Raw genomic sequence first — 16,137 nt, 5'->3', positions numbered from 1 at the left:
ATTACACCCCTGTATGTTCTGTAATTTGTTAAAAAAAACAAAAAAACAAAAACATGTAGACTCAGTTAAAGCAGGGTAGAAACATCATCCCTGAATATTGTGGAGATTGCGATTTAACAGGACAAAAAATATATATACAAATCATACTTTTTATTAATATGAAATATGTTGGACTTCTCCCATCAATCTCTTTACAGCTTTAGATAAATCTGTATTAATAGTGAATGCAGTAAAACTGAGTGTTTTACTGCTGAGCCCATCTGCTCTGTTTCTACTCTACCACAAGATACGGTATGTGCTTTCAATTCCTGTATTGGATGTTCTCTTGTTGATTTATGGAGTTTGTTTTTAACATTCATTTTCATGATTTGATCAATTAAAAAAAAGCAAAAAGAAGAAAACTGTGACTGCCACCACTAAGCCAAGTCAAGCACAAGGTGAACAGGTGAGTACAAAACCTCAAACTGTGAGGTTGCTGCTCGTGTGTGTTCCCCCTGTCACCTGTACTCTCTTCCCTGCAGATGAGCCCGCTGTACGAGAGCATCCCACTCGTGGCCATGAATCCTGCAGCAAATATTGAACCAGCAGCGGTATTACACCGGGTCTTCCCGCTGCCTTGAACATGTATACTATCTGTAAGGTGCTTTGTAGAGTGCAGATACGATCTTTGTCTTTTTCATCCAAGTTCAAGCAAGATGTGAGCTAAGCCGTGCGAACCTGTGTTCATGAACTTGGACATCATAAAAGGTTACAAACCTTTGTGATAACGTCCTTCCGCTTCAGCAAACACTGATAGTTGGATGTGACGGTCTTATCTGTAATTGATTCAAACATCCGTTTGTGAAGGCCGTATATCATGCTGGTTCAAGTTTGTCAGATGCTCTTGAGATTTCTTGTGAGACAAGAAGCAAATTGTCACATCTTACTGCCCCTGTTGTAAAACAAGTATACTCAGTTTTGCATCATCAACGTTTTAATGTTGTATTTTAAATGTTTCATTGGCATATTTTATTGGTAATTATTATTCTGCTTTGCTGTATCTTGATCTTGCCTAACTATGAGGTCTCGCATTGACTATTTTCAATGTGAATATTTTATAACACGTACCAGCCTCTGTAGCCTACTTGACCCACGTAGGTTACCATATGTTTTTGTTGCTGTATGCCTTTTTAACATGATTTTTATTGTGTGGATACATTAAAATTTATTAATTAATTACAACAAACTGAATTATTATTATTTTTTTAAAAGCTTTTCCCAAAACATTGTCAGTGAACCCTCAGTGAACCCTCTGCTATTGAACATGAACATGTTTTACTTTTCCAGTTCCCAACTGTTTTCTTCATATTCTTGCTTTAACCATCTCACTCCAAAATGCCGGAACCGACTGACCTATCAAACGAAGGACCTCGAGTAGGCAAAGAACCAATCAGAAGCGGCGCTGGGAGAGACGACTGCTCCTTTCCAACCGGACTGGACTCGAGCCACTCACCGTGCCCGAGGACGCTGAAGTTGGCTTCTAATTCGTAAGCATCCCTCACAGCGGGGTGTATCCGGGGGCCACGGGACCGGGGACCGGGGGACCAACCCAAACCTGCACCTGAACACCGTGAACGAAATGTGAGGGGCTCCTCTGCAGGAAACATCCGCCACCACAACTTTCGTTTGCGTGCTTACGAATTCAAATAAAGCTTCAATGAAAACATTTTAATTGAATGGTCGAGTAACGTCGTGAGGGTGTTTATAAAGTCAAACAATGTCGAGGTTAAATGGCAACCAAGATTGATCACGTTTTAACTACTGAGGAGGGTGAATGTTGAAAGGAAGAACAGTTTTCAGGATGTAATTGAACCCACAGAACAAAACAAACAAATAAAACGTAATTTTTTACTAAAGTTAGAATATTTTTAGCTGCATGGATGTTTTAGAGAAGTTGTTCAGTTATAGAGTTATTTTTTCATAAACATTTGCACAGTCTTTTATAATAATAATAATAATAATAATAATAATAATAATAATAATAAAAAGGTTCCTGATAGGCTGTTGATATAATTCGTATTTTCTGGGACTACTTGATATGAACCGAGCTGCCGGTCGGAACCTAACTTCGGCGCCGCATCCTCCTGAAGACGTTTCCTCTCGGGAGACACCGCTGCTGCTCCGTCGTGTTGTCTGGACGGCGCGCATTAAGTATCATGGACGGCAGAAGCTACGGCTCCGGTAAGTACGCACATCGGTTATTTTTCTTCTTCAATACAGATAGGATTTATGTATTTGTTCTGTTCTGGTAAACACAGTTTAGAGAAACACAGCGACCGTATGTTAGCTGTGAGCTAAGCTAATACGGATTTTGTAGTTGTTTTTTTTTTGTTTTTTTTTTTACGCATGGCACCGACACCGACCGTCCGGCTGGAGCTGGAAACAAAGACGCGTAAAAGCCTGGCCACGGGGGTTTAAGGTTTACACTGCCCTGGCCGCGCCGGTAACACCATGTCGAGCGGGCTCATTTCCGAGAAAACGAGAAAGTATCTGGCGGTGTCCCGAGGCCCCGTCAGCTAACACGGACGAAACGCGTGCGGGCGAGCCGCTCCGCCAGCAGGCGGGTCTATTTGCTAACGTGCTAACCGGGCTCCGTGACCCTTTGTCGGGTTGTTGTAAGACGCGTTGAAGCTTCGCTGAAGTTAGTTGGATAATCTTTTAAAATGGAGTCAGTGTGTGTGTGTGTGTGTGTGGGGAGGGGTGGTGGGGGGGGGGGAAGAAGCAGACATTTAGGGGCTAGTTAATAAAATGGCCGCCTCATCCCAAAATGCTTCCTAAGTATAAGTTGGTTTATTGTTATCGTTCAATGCAGTGTTCAGATCTGGAACATGTGTTGATGGACTGTTTGCATTCAGCTTGTAAAAGAAAGAAAGAAAGCAGACTGATTCTAATAAAGCATGAGGTAAAAAGTGCTGGCAGACATCTTTCACCTCCTGCTCATCTGAGTGGTTGTAATGGTCGCTGATTGCTGTGGGTGTTTACATATCAGTGCCTCGTCACCTTATATTTTGCATTATCTCTTTTTTTTTTCTTTCTCCAGGTTACTCCAGTTGGGGAGGTGGAAGCTCGGGCAGCAGAGGTGAGAAAATGAGTGAATACACCCTTGCGCTGCATAAAAGGACAATGGGACACTTATTAAACCTGAACTAGGTGATATTGTCAAATTCACGCGTCAACCATGTCTTTCAAAAAAAAATTCCAAATGGGGAAAAGAGGAAATAGTTTTAAGGTCTGGACGCATCTGGCATTTACATGCGTCCTGGGTGATCCGATCACAAGGTCAGCTAAGAGGTGCACCCAAGATGCATTGAGATCCGATCTGCTCGGACCACATGAGGGCGGTCAAGAATGTGGTCATGTGACATGACCACAATGAAGTGCCACGCTCTGGTCTTCGTATCGGTGTCTCCTCCACTCAAACAGATCTTTTACCTCAGGATCTCTGCCTGCTCTTGTAATTTTTTTTTTGTCACTACTAAAAACTATCCTGTGTGATTGTGCTGAGCACAGCTGCACTGAGCAGAAAGATGGAGAGGTTTACTTGCACAGCTGGCAGTTATGAAGCTGCTCTTTACTAATTAAAAACACAACCTGCTACGTGACGATTGTTTCACCAAAGCTGCCTCTGTGTTTAGTTTGCTTCATATTTAGTTAATCTCGTCTGTGATTCCTGACACACATCACACTCACAGCTGTGGAAGAGCCACGGTTCATTTATCCACCGCAGCACAGAGCTTGACCCTCTCAAACCCGCTGCACTGTACCACGTCCTCTGAGCCTGAACTGATCGGGTTGTGCCTGATGATTCAGGTTGTGAATTACAAACTTGAGTGTTTAGAAATTTACAAATGTGTAATGCTTCATTAAATTTGGAATAAAAATGAGTACAGTGATCAAGGATGTCTTATTTTGTTAAATGTGTGTTGCTTTAACTCGTGTCCTGCATTTCTGTGCATGTTTATGTGACGCACATGTTCATTTGTATACAGAGCAGGCAACTGGGATCCGATTTCAAGTGGTCACTTGTGATGCATGTGGAGATGTATGATGAAGCCAGGTGTGAACAGCTGTAATTATTTGAGCTGTTCACTGCTGATTGGATGACCCATGACGCATAATGCAGCCTCTTCCATGGAGGAGGGGAAAAAACAAAACTTTGAGATGATCAGCAGACAAGTTGATGTGTTCACTGATCAATTCACTCAGCACACATTCACAGAATCAATGAGTAGATTAATACAAACATAACAAAGTCAGCTTCTTAATTTGACCAACTAAGAAGTCCATTTGTATTTTTTCAAGAAATTACATAAACAAAAGGCAGTTTTCATTTTTACAATAGGTATTATTTTTAATTATTTACAAGACATTTGTTTATCATCATCTAAAATGTATTTTTTTTTTTTATCAGTTGGATTTTGATTATATAATTTGAGGATTCACCACCCATGTGTTATTGTAGTAAGGGACATGATAGACATGATTGTTTTGTTCCTTACTTTACTAGGTTCTGGTGGCTTTGACCTGTATGGGGGAGGTTATAAGGACTCCATGTCTGGACTTGGGGGTTATGGAGGAGGAGGGGGCGGCAGTGGCGGAGGAGGAGGAGGCGGCGGCGGCGGCCACCACCACCACCACATGAAGAGAGGGCTCTCTGGAGCATCTCTTCTGGCATCCACAGGCAACCATGCAGATGCTGTCATTGCCAAGATTAACCAGCGCCTGGACATGCTCACTCAGTTGGAGGGGGGCTTGAAAGGGAACCGGGGTGACAGGTAATACCTTTTTCCTATTTCTTCTCCACACCAACTTCATCAGTCAGACACCACTACTGCACATCCATGCCAGGGATTGCATTACATTTCTCAGTCGGGTCTTTCATCTTTTAAAAGCAAAATAATGTAGCAGATGTTGTTAAATGGCATCTGGTTGGTTGAGAGCATTGTCTCATGTTTGGAAAAGAAGCAACCCGGTAATTATTTATTGCGTTAAGATTGATCTGAAAAGGATCTTCTGTAAATATATACACTGCTCAAAAAAATAAAGGGAACACTTCAACAACACAATGTAACTCCAAGTCAATCACACTTCTGGGAAATCAACCTGTCCAGTTAGGAAGCAGCACTGATGGTGAATCAATTCCACCTGCTGTTGTGCAAATGGAACAAACAACAGGTGGAAATGAGGCAATTATCAAGACAACCCTATAAAGGAACGGTTCTGCAGGTGGTGACCACAGACCATTTCTCTGTCTTCATCCTTTCTGGCTGATTTTTGGTCACTTTTGCATTTTGCCAGTGTCCTCACCACTAGAGGTAGCATGAGGTGTCTGCAACCCACAGAAGTTGCTCAGGTAGTGCAGCTCATCCAGGATGGCACATCAATGTACGCTGTGGCAAGAAGGTTTGCTGTGTCTGTCAGCACAGTGTCAAGAGCACGGAGGAGATACCAGGAGACAGGCCGGTCCACCAGGAGACATGGAGGGGGACGTAGGAGGACAACAACCCAGCAGCAGGACCGCTATCTGCTCCTTCGTGCAAGGAGGAACAGGAGGAGCACTGCATTTCTTTGGAGGGCCACACAGCCCTCCATGTGCTAGCCAGAGGTACCCTGACTGCCATTAGGTCCCAGGATGAGATCCTCAGACCCATTGTAAGACCACATGCTGGTGCAGTGGGCCCTGGGTTCCTTCTGATGCAGGACAATGCTCGGCCTCATGTGGCTGGAGTGTGTCAGCAGTTCCTGCATGATGAAGGCATCGATGCTACGGACCGGCCCGCCCGTTCCCCAGACCTGAATCCAATCCAGCACATCTGGGACATCGTGTCTCGTTCCGTCCACCGACGCCACGTCCACCACAGACTGTCCAGGAGTGGACTGATGCTTTGATCCAGGTCTGGGAGGAGATCCCTCAGGAGAACATCCGTGGTCTCATCAGGAGCATGTCCAGGTGTTGTAGGGAGTGATACAGACACGTGGAGGACACACACACTACTGACCCTCATTTTGACTTGTCTTGAGGAATTTCCACAGAAGTTGGATCATCCTGTGATCTGATTTTCCCACTTTTATTTTGAGTATGATTCTGAATCCAGACCTCCATGGGATAATGATTTTGATTTCCATTGATCATTCTTATGTTATTTTGTTCTCAACACATCCCGCTATGTAATGAATAAATATTTTCAACTGGAATATTTCATTCATTGAGATCGAGGATGTGTTGTTTAAGTGTTCCCTTTATTTTTTTTGAGCAGTGTATTTAAAAAGATCCTTAGACCTTCTAACGCCATCAAAAGTCAAATCGGTCTTACACAGCTATGTACTGTATTTGCTGAACATTAAACAAAGACCATGTTAACGTGGATTGAGGCGGGGCCGGAAGGGGTTACTGTTTGAGAACGGTGAGTTGTTTTAGCCTGCTCAGACATTTGCTGACAGATAATGCCCAGTAGGCCAAATAAGACCTCCTCAGACACTGGGCAAAAGTTTAGCCCTTTCTGATTCCCTCCTTTTTGTGAGAATATGTATTCCTCAATTCCTGTTTGAGATGAAAACGGCGCGAGTTGCTCACAGGCTGCTTTTGAATGCCTCAGCGTTCGTGGAAGCTTTGTTTGCCATGTTGCAGTTTGTGTGAGCGATGGGAAGAAAATGTTGCCGTGATCCGTTAACACCCAAGACATTGTGAAAGTGCATGCTCTCCTGCTGGAGGTGCAATTACAGAACAACCTTTCCATTTGTAACAGACTGACATCTTTGCACATGAAGCCAGTCCATCTTTACATAGCACTCTTTGAACATTGCTTTGTGTTTCTGTGTTCACACACTTTGTTTCTCTCATCCTCCATGTGACCTAACCCTGTGCTCTGGCTTTAGGTTACACAAGAGAGATGATCAGGTGCTGGCCTGATGTTATTTTGCCAAACTGAGATGATTATAGAAAGATATTTTCTGTACTTTAAAAACACCCTTACCCCTTGAAAAAACACCCAGTTTATACATCAGCCCCTTTCTTAAGTCTTCACTATGAATGAGCCACTTCCCAGGATATTTCACTTCTTCTCCCGTCTCAGGACGTCACTGGTCTGATGGACCATGTTCATGTCTCTTCAAAGTTTCCAGCCTATCCTTTAACAAGGAATAGGGATTAAAAGAAACTGCATTTCCCTCATCTGCAGGAGTCTCTGTAAACTTAAGGCTAAGAGAAAAGAACATTACTATATAATAAAAGACCACAAGCAGAGTGATACGTTGTTTTGGATCATCAACTCTTGATCTAAAATGGTGAACGAAATGAAACTGGGAGTGACCAGAAAACATGGAGAAAGCAAGACCATGGAGGAGAAGGATTAGCAGGTGGAGAAATCCAAACCTGGCTGCCCTCCCTACCTCCCGTGCTCTGTGCTCTTCTCTATCAACCCTCTCCCTCCCTCCTGCAGGTTTGACCAGTACGAGTCATTCGACTCGCGCAGCTCCGCTCTCACCTCCTCCCGAGATCTCTACAGATCTGGCGGCAGTAGCTATGGTTTTGGCGATGGCCGTGGGGACAACATGCTGTTGGGTCAGCGAGGAGGCTCGGGCTTCGGAGGGGGAATGGGGCTAGGGGGAGTAGGAGGCTTTGACAGCCCCTCCTCTTCCTATGGAGTCGCTAAAATGCGACAGAATATGAGGGAAACCTTCACCAGTGGCCAGGGAGGAGGTTCTGGAGGTGGAGGATGGGCTGGAGCAGGCCGACGTTCCCCCAGAAGGGGTGGAAGTGCCGGAGGTCGAGGAACTGGAGGAGGGTTTGGAAGCCGCAGGTCTGACCCCACTCCATTAGGCGGAGGTTTGCGGGGAGGTGGTAGTGGTGGCCAGTCCCACCGCGGCCACTCTCCAGGAGGTGGTAGAGGCAAGCTCCCATCCCTCCTGTCCAACCGCATGTACCCTGAGAGTGGGGGCTTCCAGGGTTCCACTCAAGGGCCTCACGACTTTCCAGGGAGGCATTTTGGAGGGGGCCCACGGGCTGGCCGCCAGCGAGGCCGCAAGAGACCCCTCAACAAAGTAAGTACCTCCAGCCAAATAAGACCTCCTCAGACACTGGGCAAAAGTTTAGCCCTTTCTGATTCCCTCCTTTTTGTATCCTCAACCAACTGGCCAGTTAGCCTAAAGTGCTAGTACCTGCAATTTGCCATGTAAAGCAGTTTGTCACAAATAATCCCCAACACACATTTGATATATCACTTGCCCTTCCAACTCCACCAAGCCTTCGATTAATGTGGTCAGAAATATCTCATGGAACTGCTCTTTTTCTACAGCAAAGACAAGTGATACTTCTTTCTGTCCAGTTCTTTGTCTTGTTTAGCTGTGGGGGTGTTGATTTCGCTTTGTGCATTATTTACGTTTTCTTCTTTTCCTTTGCCCCAGTTCTGGATAAGATACTGAAGATAAGGCTAACACTATTAATGTGGAATATCTGCAAGGCTGCTAATTGGCTTTGCAAAGCATTAAACTTAGAGTCATAAGATGTTCTGATTACGAGTTCTGGTTGTATTGTCCTTGTTCATTTATTTATTTGTTTTGTCACAAAATGAAATTTAGAAAATATGTTAGTGCAAATAGATGTTTGTTTCCTGTAGCAGGTGAAGCCGCAGCGAGAGGTTCAGAAGAAGAGAAAGCAGACTCTCTCTGCCACTGATGAGCCGGAGTCAAAGATGAACAAGACGGAGTCTGCTGGCTCAGAGGCTACGCAAGGTACTTTCTACAATAAGTGAGCGGTATCCTCAAAATACTCGGCAAACAACATTTCTGTGTCTGTCTTGGTCTAATGTTTGTGTTCTTTGTTTTCATAGAGCAACCAGAGAAAAATGGCGACGACAGTAAACCAAACCCCAGCACCGCGGTGAGTAGATCAAACTTTGAGAGGAATTCTGCGTCTTTATCGGCGTATGGTTAAACACGCCCTTATTTTAGAGCCCAACTGACGTATCAGTTGGCTGTTTTTATCGGCAGATGTTTATCTATCACAGCTGTATAGCCCTCCAAGTATATGTCTTGATATTTTATTTCAAAACATAATGCTGAAAAAGATGCTTGGGGTAAAATAGAAACTGTTCTAATTGGCTTTTTGTCATTTATTAATTAATTCATTTATCTTATCAGTTTTACATTCTCTGTGAATTTCATTGTTTTAATGCAAAGTGTCTCGTTAAACTGAAATATCCTGCCTCCATTACAGATCTTTGTCGCAAGTTATTGAAAACATTTTTGTATATCACTATCTGAATTTTTTTACTTTCTAATATTGGTATCGGCCACAAAAATCAAGTATCAGTCAAGCCACACTTATTTTAATTAATTAGTTTAGCACTATAAAAGCACTTGTCACGATGATAGTACAATAGCAATGAGGACGAGGTAATGTTGAAGCACTGATAAAGATGGCCAAAATAAAAACATTGTTCTGTTGTTTCTTTTTTAAAGGGACCATCTGTAATTCTTTGTTCCTGATTTGAGTGGAATTGCAGCTGAGGTTAATGAGAGATTATGAACTTAATTCTATGTTGAGCTGAATTAAAAAGGTAGAGACTAAAGGCGAGACTACTTCTTAAATGATGAAGACAGACAATAAGAATTCCAACATCAACTATTTGTTTGGGAAGACTAACTTTATTCCTAAAATGAAAGCTGTTTCAAGTTCTGTCTGTCTTTTTATGAATAATGGGGAACTTTTCCTTACAGGAAACAAAACCTACTGAAGATGGTGAAAAAGGTCAGCTGAACTTCACAGTGGTTCCTCACTGGTTGTGTCTTTTCCTGCGGTTTTGTAAATCATCACCTCCTTCAGTGGAAAGTTTCCTAACTTCTACTCTTGTCCTCCGGATTAGCTTCAACCAAACAGGATGAGAAGAAAAGTCCGCAGGGCAAACAGACTCCGGCCCAGGCTCAGGACAAGTACCCCAAAAATAGGAAGAGGAGGGGATTCCTGGAAAGGTGAGACGACAAATCCGTTAATTTAATACCTCATCCAGCTTCCTCTCTTGTTTCTGTTGTCGTCGTGGAGTGATCGGAGCACAGGGGGCCAGCTTTAAGTCGTTTTGTTTCCACCGGGCATTAACATGCTTCTCGACTGGCCACTCGTGATCGGATCTCACTTTCCCGTTCTGTGTGCAAATAACATTCCTGAAGAAGATATACAATTAAAAAGCAAAAGAACAGCAAAGGCTACTTTCCACTGTTTCCGTGTCGGACGCGTTCCTTCTCCGACGCGGCTGCCGGAGTGAATCGTCGTCATTAAAGTCGACGCTTCATATCCCACCGGCTGCACTGCTCCGCTGAAGGTAGGCAGGGCAGGAAATGTCTCAAGAAAACAAAATAAAATTCTGGGAAAATAAAAATAGAAAACCCATGTGCAAACTGCCAGTCATAAAAACAACTTCACCACATCACCATCTACCGCCGCGGTCTTTCAATTTGGACAAGAAATGCATTCTCCTCCTGCTACAGACGCGGTACGTGAAATAGTTCCACATGAAATGATCGAAACCGTTTCACAACGTTCACCCACGATGGAAGCACAGAAATCATGGAAACATCACCAAATCAGGAAGTAAGATAAGACGGGCAGACAAGATGCCAGAGGACGGAACAAAATCGCACACGCGACGTGACGGACGAGTCTTCAGTGGAACAGAAACGGGAGAAGAGAAGTTTAGGCAACAGGCTTTTAACACAACGAGACATCTTTTCTTCCTGAGCCTCATTTTAAAGCTGCGTTTCAGCAATTTATGATGTGTTTCACGTTTGTAAATGTCTGAACACAGTTCAGTGAGTTTGTAGAACTTAAATGTGATTGGTTCAGATGATTTAATTGTTCCAGCACGTCTCCGCTGCTGTGGATCGATGCAGGGAGCCATGGCTCGTCCACAGCCGTGTGTCGGAAATTACACAAGATGTTATGTTAAACCCAGACGAGGCTTTGGTGAAACAAGCGTCACGTCGCAGCAGTATTCAGTAAATCTGCTTTTCCGTGCGGTTAAGCGGCGCTCGGCAGAATCACGCAGATTAAATACAAATAAAAGCAAAAGTCTTCAGGTGAAAGATTGAATGGATGAAAATGAACATCCAAAACCAACAAACCTGCTGTAACATGACGGTAGCACATGCGTGCACCTGGTTAGATATGAACACTGAACCGTGGTACCAGCTGTATTTATTTTTGTAATCCTTACTCAGAGGATGTCAGCGCTCTTCCAATGTGGCCCGATCAGATCAGATCTCAGTGTTCGCACCTGTACTTCAGCTGGCCACTTGTAACCCCATCACGCCAGGTTGACTCGGAAAGCATTGATAATTCCAGGTTGAACCAGGGTCCAAGACTCAACTTCTTCTTTGTTCCAGGGTGATGTTTGCATGTTCTGTTTGCAAGTTCCGTTCGTTCTACAAGGAGGAAATGGAAACTCATCTCGAGAGTCGCTTCCACAAGGACCACTTCAAGTTCCTTTCCAGCCAGTTGTCCAAGCCCACCACAGACTTCTTACAGGTGATTTGAGATTTGTCATACTTCACATTATCAAGTCTCATTCACAGACACTCACTCTCAAGTAGATTTATACAATGATTTCATATCCTTCATTATTTCAAGAGCAGAGAATCATACAATCTGCCAATTATAAGCTTTAGGGCACTTTGTGTTAAAGTGTTTTGGGTTCAGTATGAAGAAATGTGCTCATTGTAAAGGCGCCAAAATAAAACAGTGTGGTTGAATACGTATTACAAATGTGACAGTTTCAAGTTGAATGTGATTTGCTAGTTAGAGCCAATAATTCCAAGCTTCAAGCTGCAAACCTAGTTTCCATGTTTGCACAACATGACTCTTGTGAGGAATGTATGAGACGTGAAATTGAATCAAAGGTTTTTGTGTTTGTAGGAGTACTTGCAGAACAAGTTCAAGAAGACTGACCAGAGAGTCAGCCAGTTGGAAAACCACAGTGCTGCAATCTGCCAGGTGTACAAAGAGCAGGACCTTACCAGGGGTAAGTAGCAGCAGCAGCTCTGTGAACGTGCATGCGTGGTGTGGAGATATTAGTGATTGCTCACTGCAGATGTTTTTTTCCGAATCTGTCTAGATCTGGGCATAGAACACTTTATGAGGAAGGTGGAAGCCGCTCACTGTGCAGCATGCGACCTTTTCATTCCCATGCAGCCGCACCTGATACAGAAACACATCAAGTCTCCTGACCACAACTACAACCGCAAGGTACGACACATCGTCCACAGACGGACTCACTACATGTAAGGTTGTTCAGCTGATGTGGAGAAAATAGGAACCCTTTGAAGACCTCACAAAAAGATACAAGTCCTTGTTAGATTTTGTTTAGTTAGGACATTTTTGATAATGCCACGTACAAACTCGTATTGTTTGTTGCAACAATACATGCCTGAAAGGTAGTTCATACAAAATATTCACGCTTTAAGCTGCAGTATCTGTTCAAATATGAGCAGGCAGATATGTTCCTCAAATTATTGAGCCCTGTATTAAGAAGTGGATCATGGGTTGTTACTCTTTCTTTTCAAAATGAAGACATACAAAAGTGTGTAATTCAGGCTGCAGGGAGGACAAGCACCACTGAATTCAGGTTAAAGAGCACTTTTTGCTCCGTCTGCTGGTCTTTTAGCAGCGAATTTACAACTTGAGAACGGGTGAGATGGATTGACCGGTCCGGCGCAAATACGATCACAAACTCAAGACCAGTGTTGGTGGTGATGTTTGCTGTTTGGATCCTTTACACTCTGTCCTACGTGTGACCTGTTTCTCTGACTCCAGGGTATGATGGAGCAATCCAAGCGGGCCAGTCTGTCTGTCGCTCGGAGCATCCTCAACCACAAACTCATCGGCAAGAAGCTCGAGAGCTACCTCAAGGTACGCACTGTGACACGTGTGAATGAATATGTGCTAAATTGAATGGTGCTCTTTTGAATCGTTTGCTTTTCAAATGGGAATAGGAGTCCGGATTTGTAGTCACAGTGTTATTACGTGTTTTCCGCCACAGTTCAGGTGTAACCAGTATACATCCTCCCTTTGTTTCACGGTGCCACGCTTTTACTCGGCTTTAATTCTAAATCACGTCATGTTGTCACACAAACTAAGATTAAGATGATAAAATGGTCAAATGTTCAGACTACTATAAGACTTTTCTTCTTGTTAAAGTGGAGATGTGCTGTTTAGAAGGGGGCGCTGCCTGTCATGAATTTAAATGCAAAGAGGATCATTGCACAGCAGTGAGATTTAAGTACGGCACATACCATGTTTGCAAAGATCAAACCAGGTTCATGCTTTTATCGTCTGTACTATGTGAATATGAATTATCTTGCTGCAAGTTAAAGATGAGCTTTTGTACAAACCTCGATGCTCTTATGAGATCAGATCCTTGAGTGATGATGGCACAGCAGGTTCCAGATGATTTTTATGGTGTATTCACAATATTCCGGTTGAATATTTGCTAAACTGATTTGTAATCGATTGAAATTTCAACTGTACCTTGTTAGAGAACATCGCAGGTGTGAAATCAGCAATTTGTTTTGTTGTGTGGTGAAGAAAGCATCCGACACAAGCGTACATCAAGATTCAGATCGCAGATATGAATCTTCACTGATTGTGAATGCAGCGTCTCAGAGACAAATGTACTTTCATTCTTTTCTGTTCAGGGCGAAAACCCGTTCACTGGTATCCAGGACGACCAGGATCCAGAGGACTCCATGGTGATGGACGTGTCAGAGCTGGAGTTCACCAGCGAGACAGCCGACAACCAGACAGAGGTAGCACCAATCAATGAGGAGGCGGCGACGGAGGGAGAGACGGGCAACGAGGTGGTGGAGGGGGGAGCAGCAGCAGCAGCAGCAGCAGCAGCAGATGATGAGGATGATGATGATGATGCAGCAGCAGATGATGCAGCTGCAGCAGCAGCAGATGATGATGCAGCAGCAGATGCAGCAGATGCAGAAGCAGAGGAGGAAAAGATGGAGGAGGAGGAGGAGGAGGAGGAGCAGCAGGGGAATCAGGACGAAGAGGAAGGATATGAAGTTGGAGATGAGGAGAACGAGGGATACGTCATGCATGATGAGATTGGCGAAGAGGGATTACAGGATGACCTGGAAGAGGAGGAAGGAGTAGAGGCAGCAGAGGTCAAGGAGGAAGACGACAACAAAAACCCTGAATGACTTGCACCCTGCGTGTGACTTGTCGACTTGAACATCTGCCCGGACCAGACCCCCACGGTCCCTTTTAAGCCAGTTTAATTGCCAGGTGGATTAAGAACTATACATACCTGCTCCCAACGTGTTTTGCTGTTTAATGACTCTGAGCTGATGTCAGTTTATTTTTAGTTCAAGGAATATTTCCACATTTTGGGCACCACCTGTTATTCACTTTCTTGTCAAGATTCAAAATGCCCTGTACTTTTTTTTGTTGTTGTTTTCTTTTCTTTAATATCAGCAACAAAATGTTCCCGACCCCTACCAGCTGAGAACCACTGCCCTAACTTCTTAAGGTGGCTCATATGTAACTGGACACCTTTACCGTCATTCACTACAAGTAAATAAACCCCACTTCTGTCTCCGCCGCTCGCCTGCAGGTCGAGCCGGTAGCTCGATGATGTGGAAAGCCACAATGGACGGGATTGGATAATTAGGTCTGTGACGTATGAAACGTGGCTTTAGGAATTCATGTTTTAGTGGCTGTCGCTGGTTCATTAAAGTTACAAAACAGAAATTGTCAACCATAGCATTAACTGCCTCTTTTGCCCTCTTGGTTTCTTAGTATTATCAAAAACAACACATGGACGTGTTAACAAGGTGTAAAACCTGGATTTTCATAGGAGTGATCTTAAAAAAAATCTTTCCAGTTACTAACTTCCATCTAATATGGTCCTGCATCGAGTCTTCAGAGACGTCGGTAGACTCCTTTTTGGACTTGAGAGACAGCTGGGCTCGTGGTTTCCCCTTTTCCTGTCTTAATGCTAAGCCGATCACCTTCTTACTCTCGCTTTATACTTACTGCAAACACAAGCTGTATTGAGCTTTTAATTTAAAACTGGGTGAGAAAGCAAATAAGTGTATTTCTGAATGTCGGTCTATTCCTTATATTTTTCTCGTGCCTTTTGTTAATTTTGTTCTTATCATGGTTTAAGCCGTTTTAGAATTGGTTAAGTATTGTATTGTTGAGAGATGCTATGTACTTTTTTTTCCTTCTTCAGAGTTTATGTAAAATTCTGTCTTATTTCCAATATTGATGAAGGTGATGTGAGGCTTTTCCAAACTGAGTAAAATCTAAAACCGAGTGGACTTTTTATTCTACAGACGTGGTGTCTGAGAACATGCCTGTACGATAAGCGTGGGGTATTCTGAATATCATATTCACAATGGATATCAATCATTTGACAGTTTTGTTTCGCTCTGAGTATGAAATAAACTTCTTGAATAAATCACTGTTTGCTGTTTTGTATTGACAATTTATTATGTTAAGTTTTGTTGTTTTCAAGATGAAATTGTGGTTAGAAAAGTTTAAACGGCAATGCGATTTATTGACTTGTTGTTCAGTGTGGATCAACAAACACAAGCAAAAATTTCAGCACAAGATAATAAATGTGGACACAATCTCAGTGTTACATATTATGAACTCTTGGTACCAGTCCATTCACAACATTTTAGCTTGCAGTTCAAGGTACTGGTTTGTATGTACATAATGGATGAGGGCTTTTGGGTTGGCGACTTGTTTTTCCTTGAAACCTAAAATTATGAAAATTGATGTTAATTTTAGCAGCTAGTAATTTAACAAAAATCTGTTCTTTGTATTGCACAGCAATTTATTTATTTTTTGCAGCTCAATCCAACCAGTTCACTCCTGTTTGGATGACTCAGCTAACATCCCTCCAATGTTTTACCAGCCTCCTTGGATTTAGTTTCAGCACCATCCCTTCCCACAAGGTGGCAGACTAATTTTCTTAATTTATGACAGCTGTCACATACACCAGGATTTCCCACATTGATGGGATTTATTTTCACGTCACCATCTGCAGGAAGTTTTCTCACCAACAATCTGTGGTAGAAAGGCTGCCCGTTTCC

At 43.2% G+C, this 16,137-nt stretch overlaps 1 protein-coding gene across 1 annotated transcript; it reads left to right on the top strand.

Annotated features, from left to right (window-relative positions):
- The first annotated feature begins 2,112 nt into the window (after window positions 1–2,112).
- akap8l (A kinase (PRKA) anchor protein 8-like) lies at window positions 2,113–15,497 on the top strand. The gene is made up of 13 exons (XM_069166919.1): window positions 2,113–2,220; window positions 3,080–3,118; window positions 4,547–4,814; window positions 7,479–8,079; window positions 8,655–8,769; window positions 8,868–8,917; window positions 9,757–9,787; window positions 9,903–10,008; window positions 11,416–11,557; window positions 11,945–12,050; window positions 12,144–12,274; window positions 12,842–12,937; window positions 13,723–15,497. Exons 1-13 carry the CDS (start codon window positions 2,196–2,198, stop codon window positions 14,233–14,235), a joined length of 2,223 nt encoding a protein of 740 aa, XP_069023020.1. The 5' UTR covers window positions 2,113–2,195; the 3' UTR covers window positions 14,236–15,497.
- The last annotated feature ends 640 nt before the right edge of the window (window positions 15,498–16,137 follow it).

Source organism: Embiotoca jacksoni, unplaced genomic scaffold (genome assembly GCF_022577435.1).
Source record: "Embiotoca jacksoni isolate LCO1_2020_lvr unplaced genomic scaffold, fEmbJac1.0.p SCAF_4, whole genome shotgun sequence".
Taxonomy (NCBI): Eukaryota; Metazoa; Chordata; class Actinopteri; family Embiotocidae; genus Embiotoca; species Embiotoca jacksoni.
This window is presented reverse-complemented; position numbering and strand designations above follow the sequence as displayed.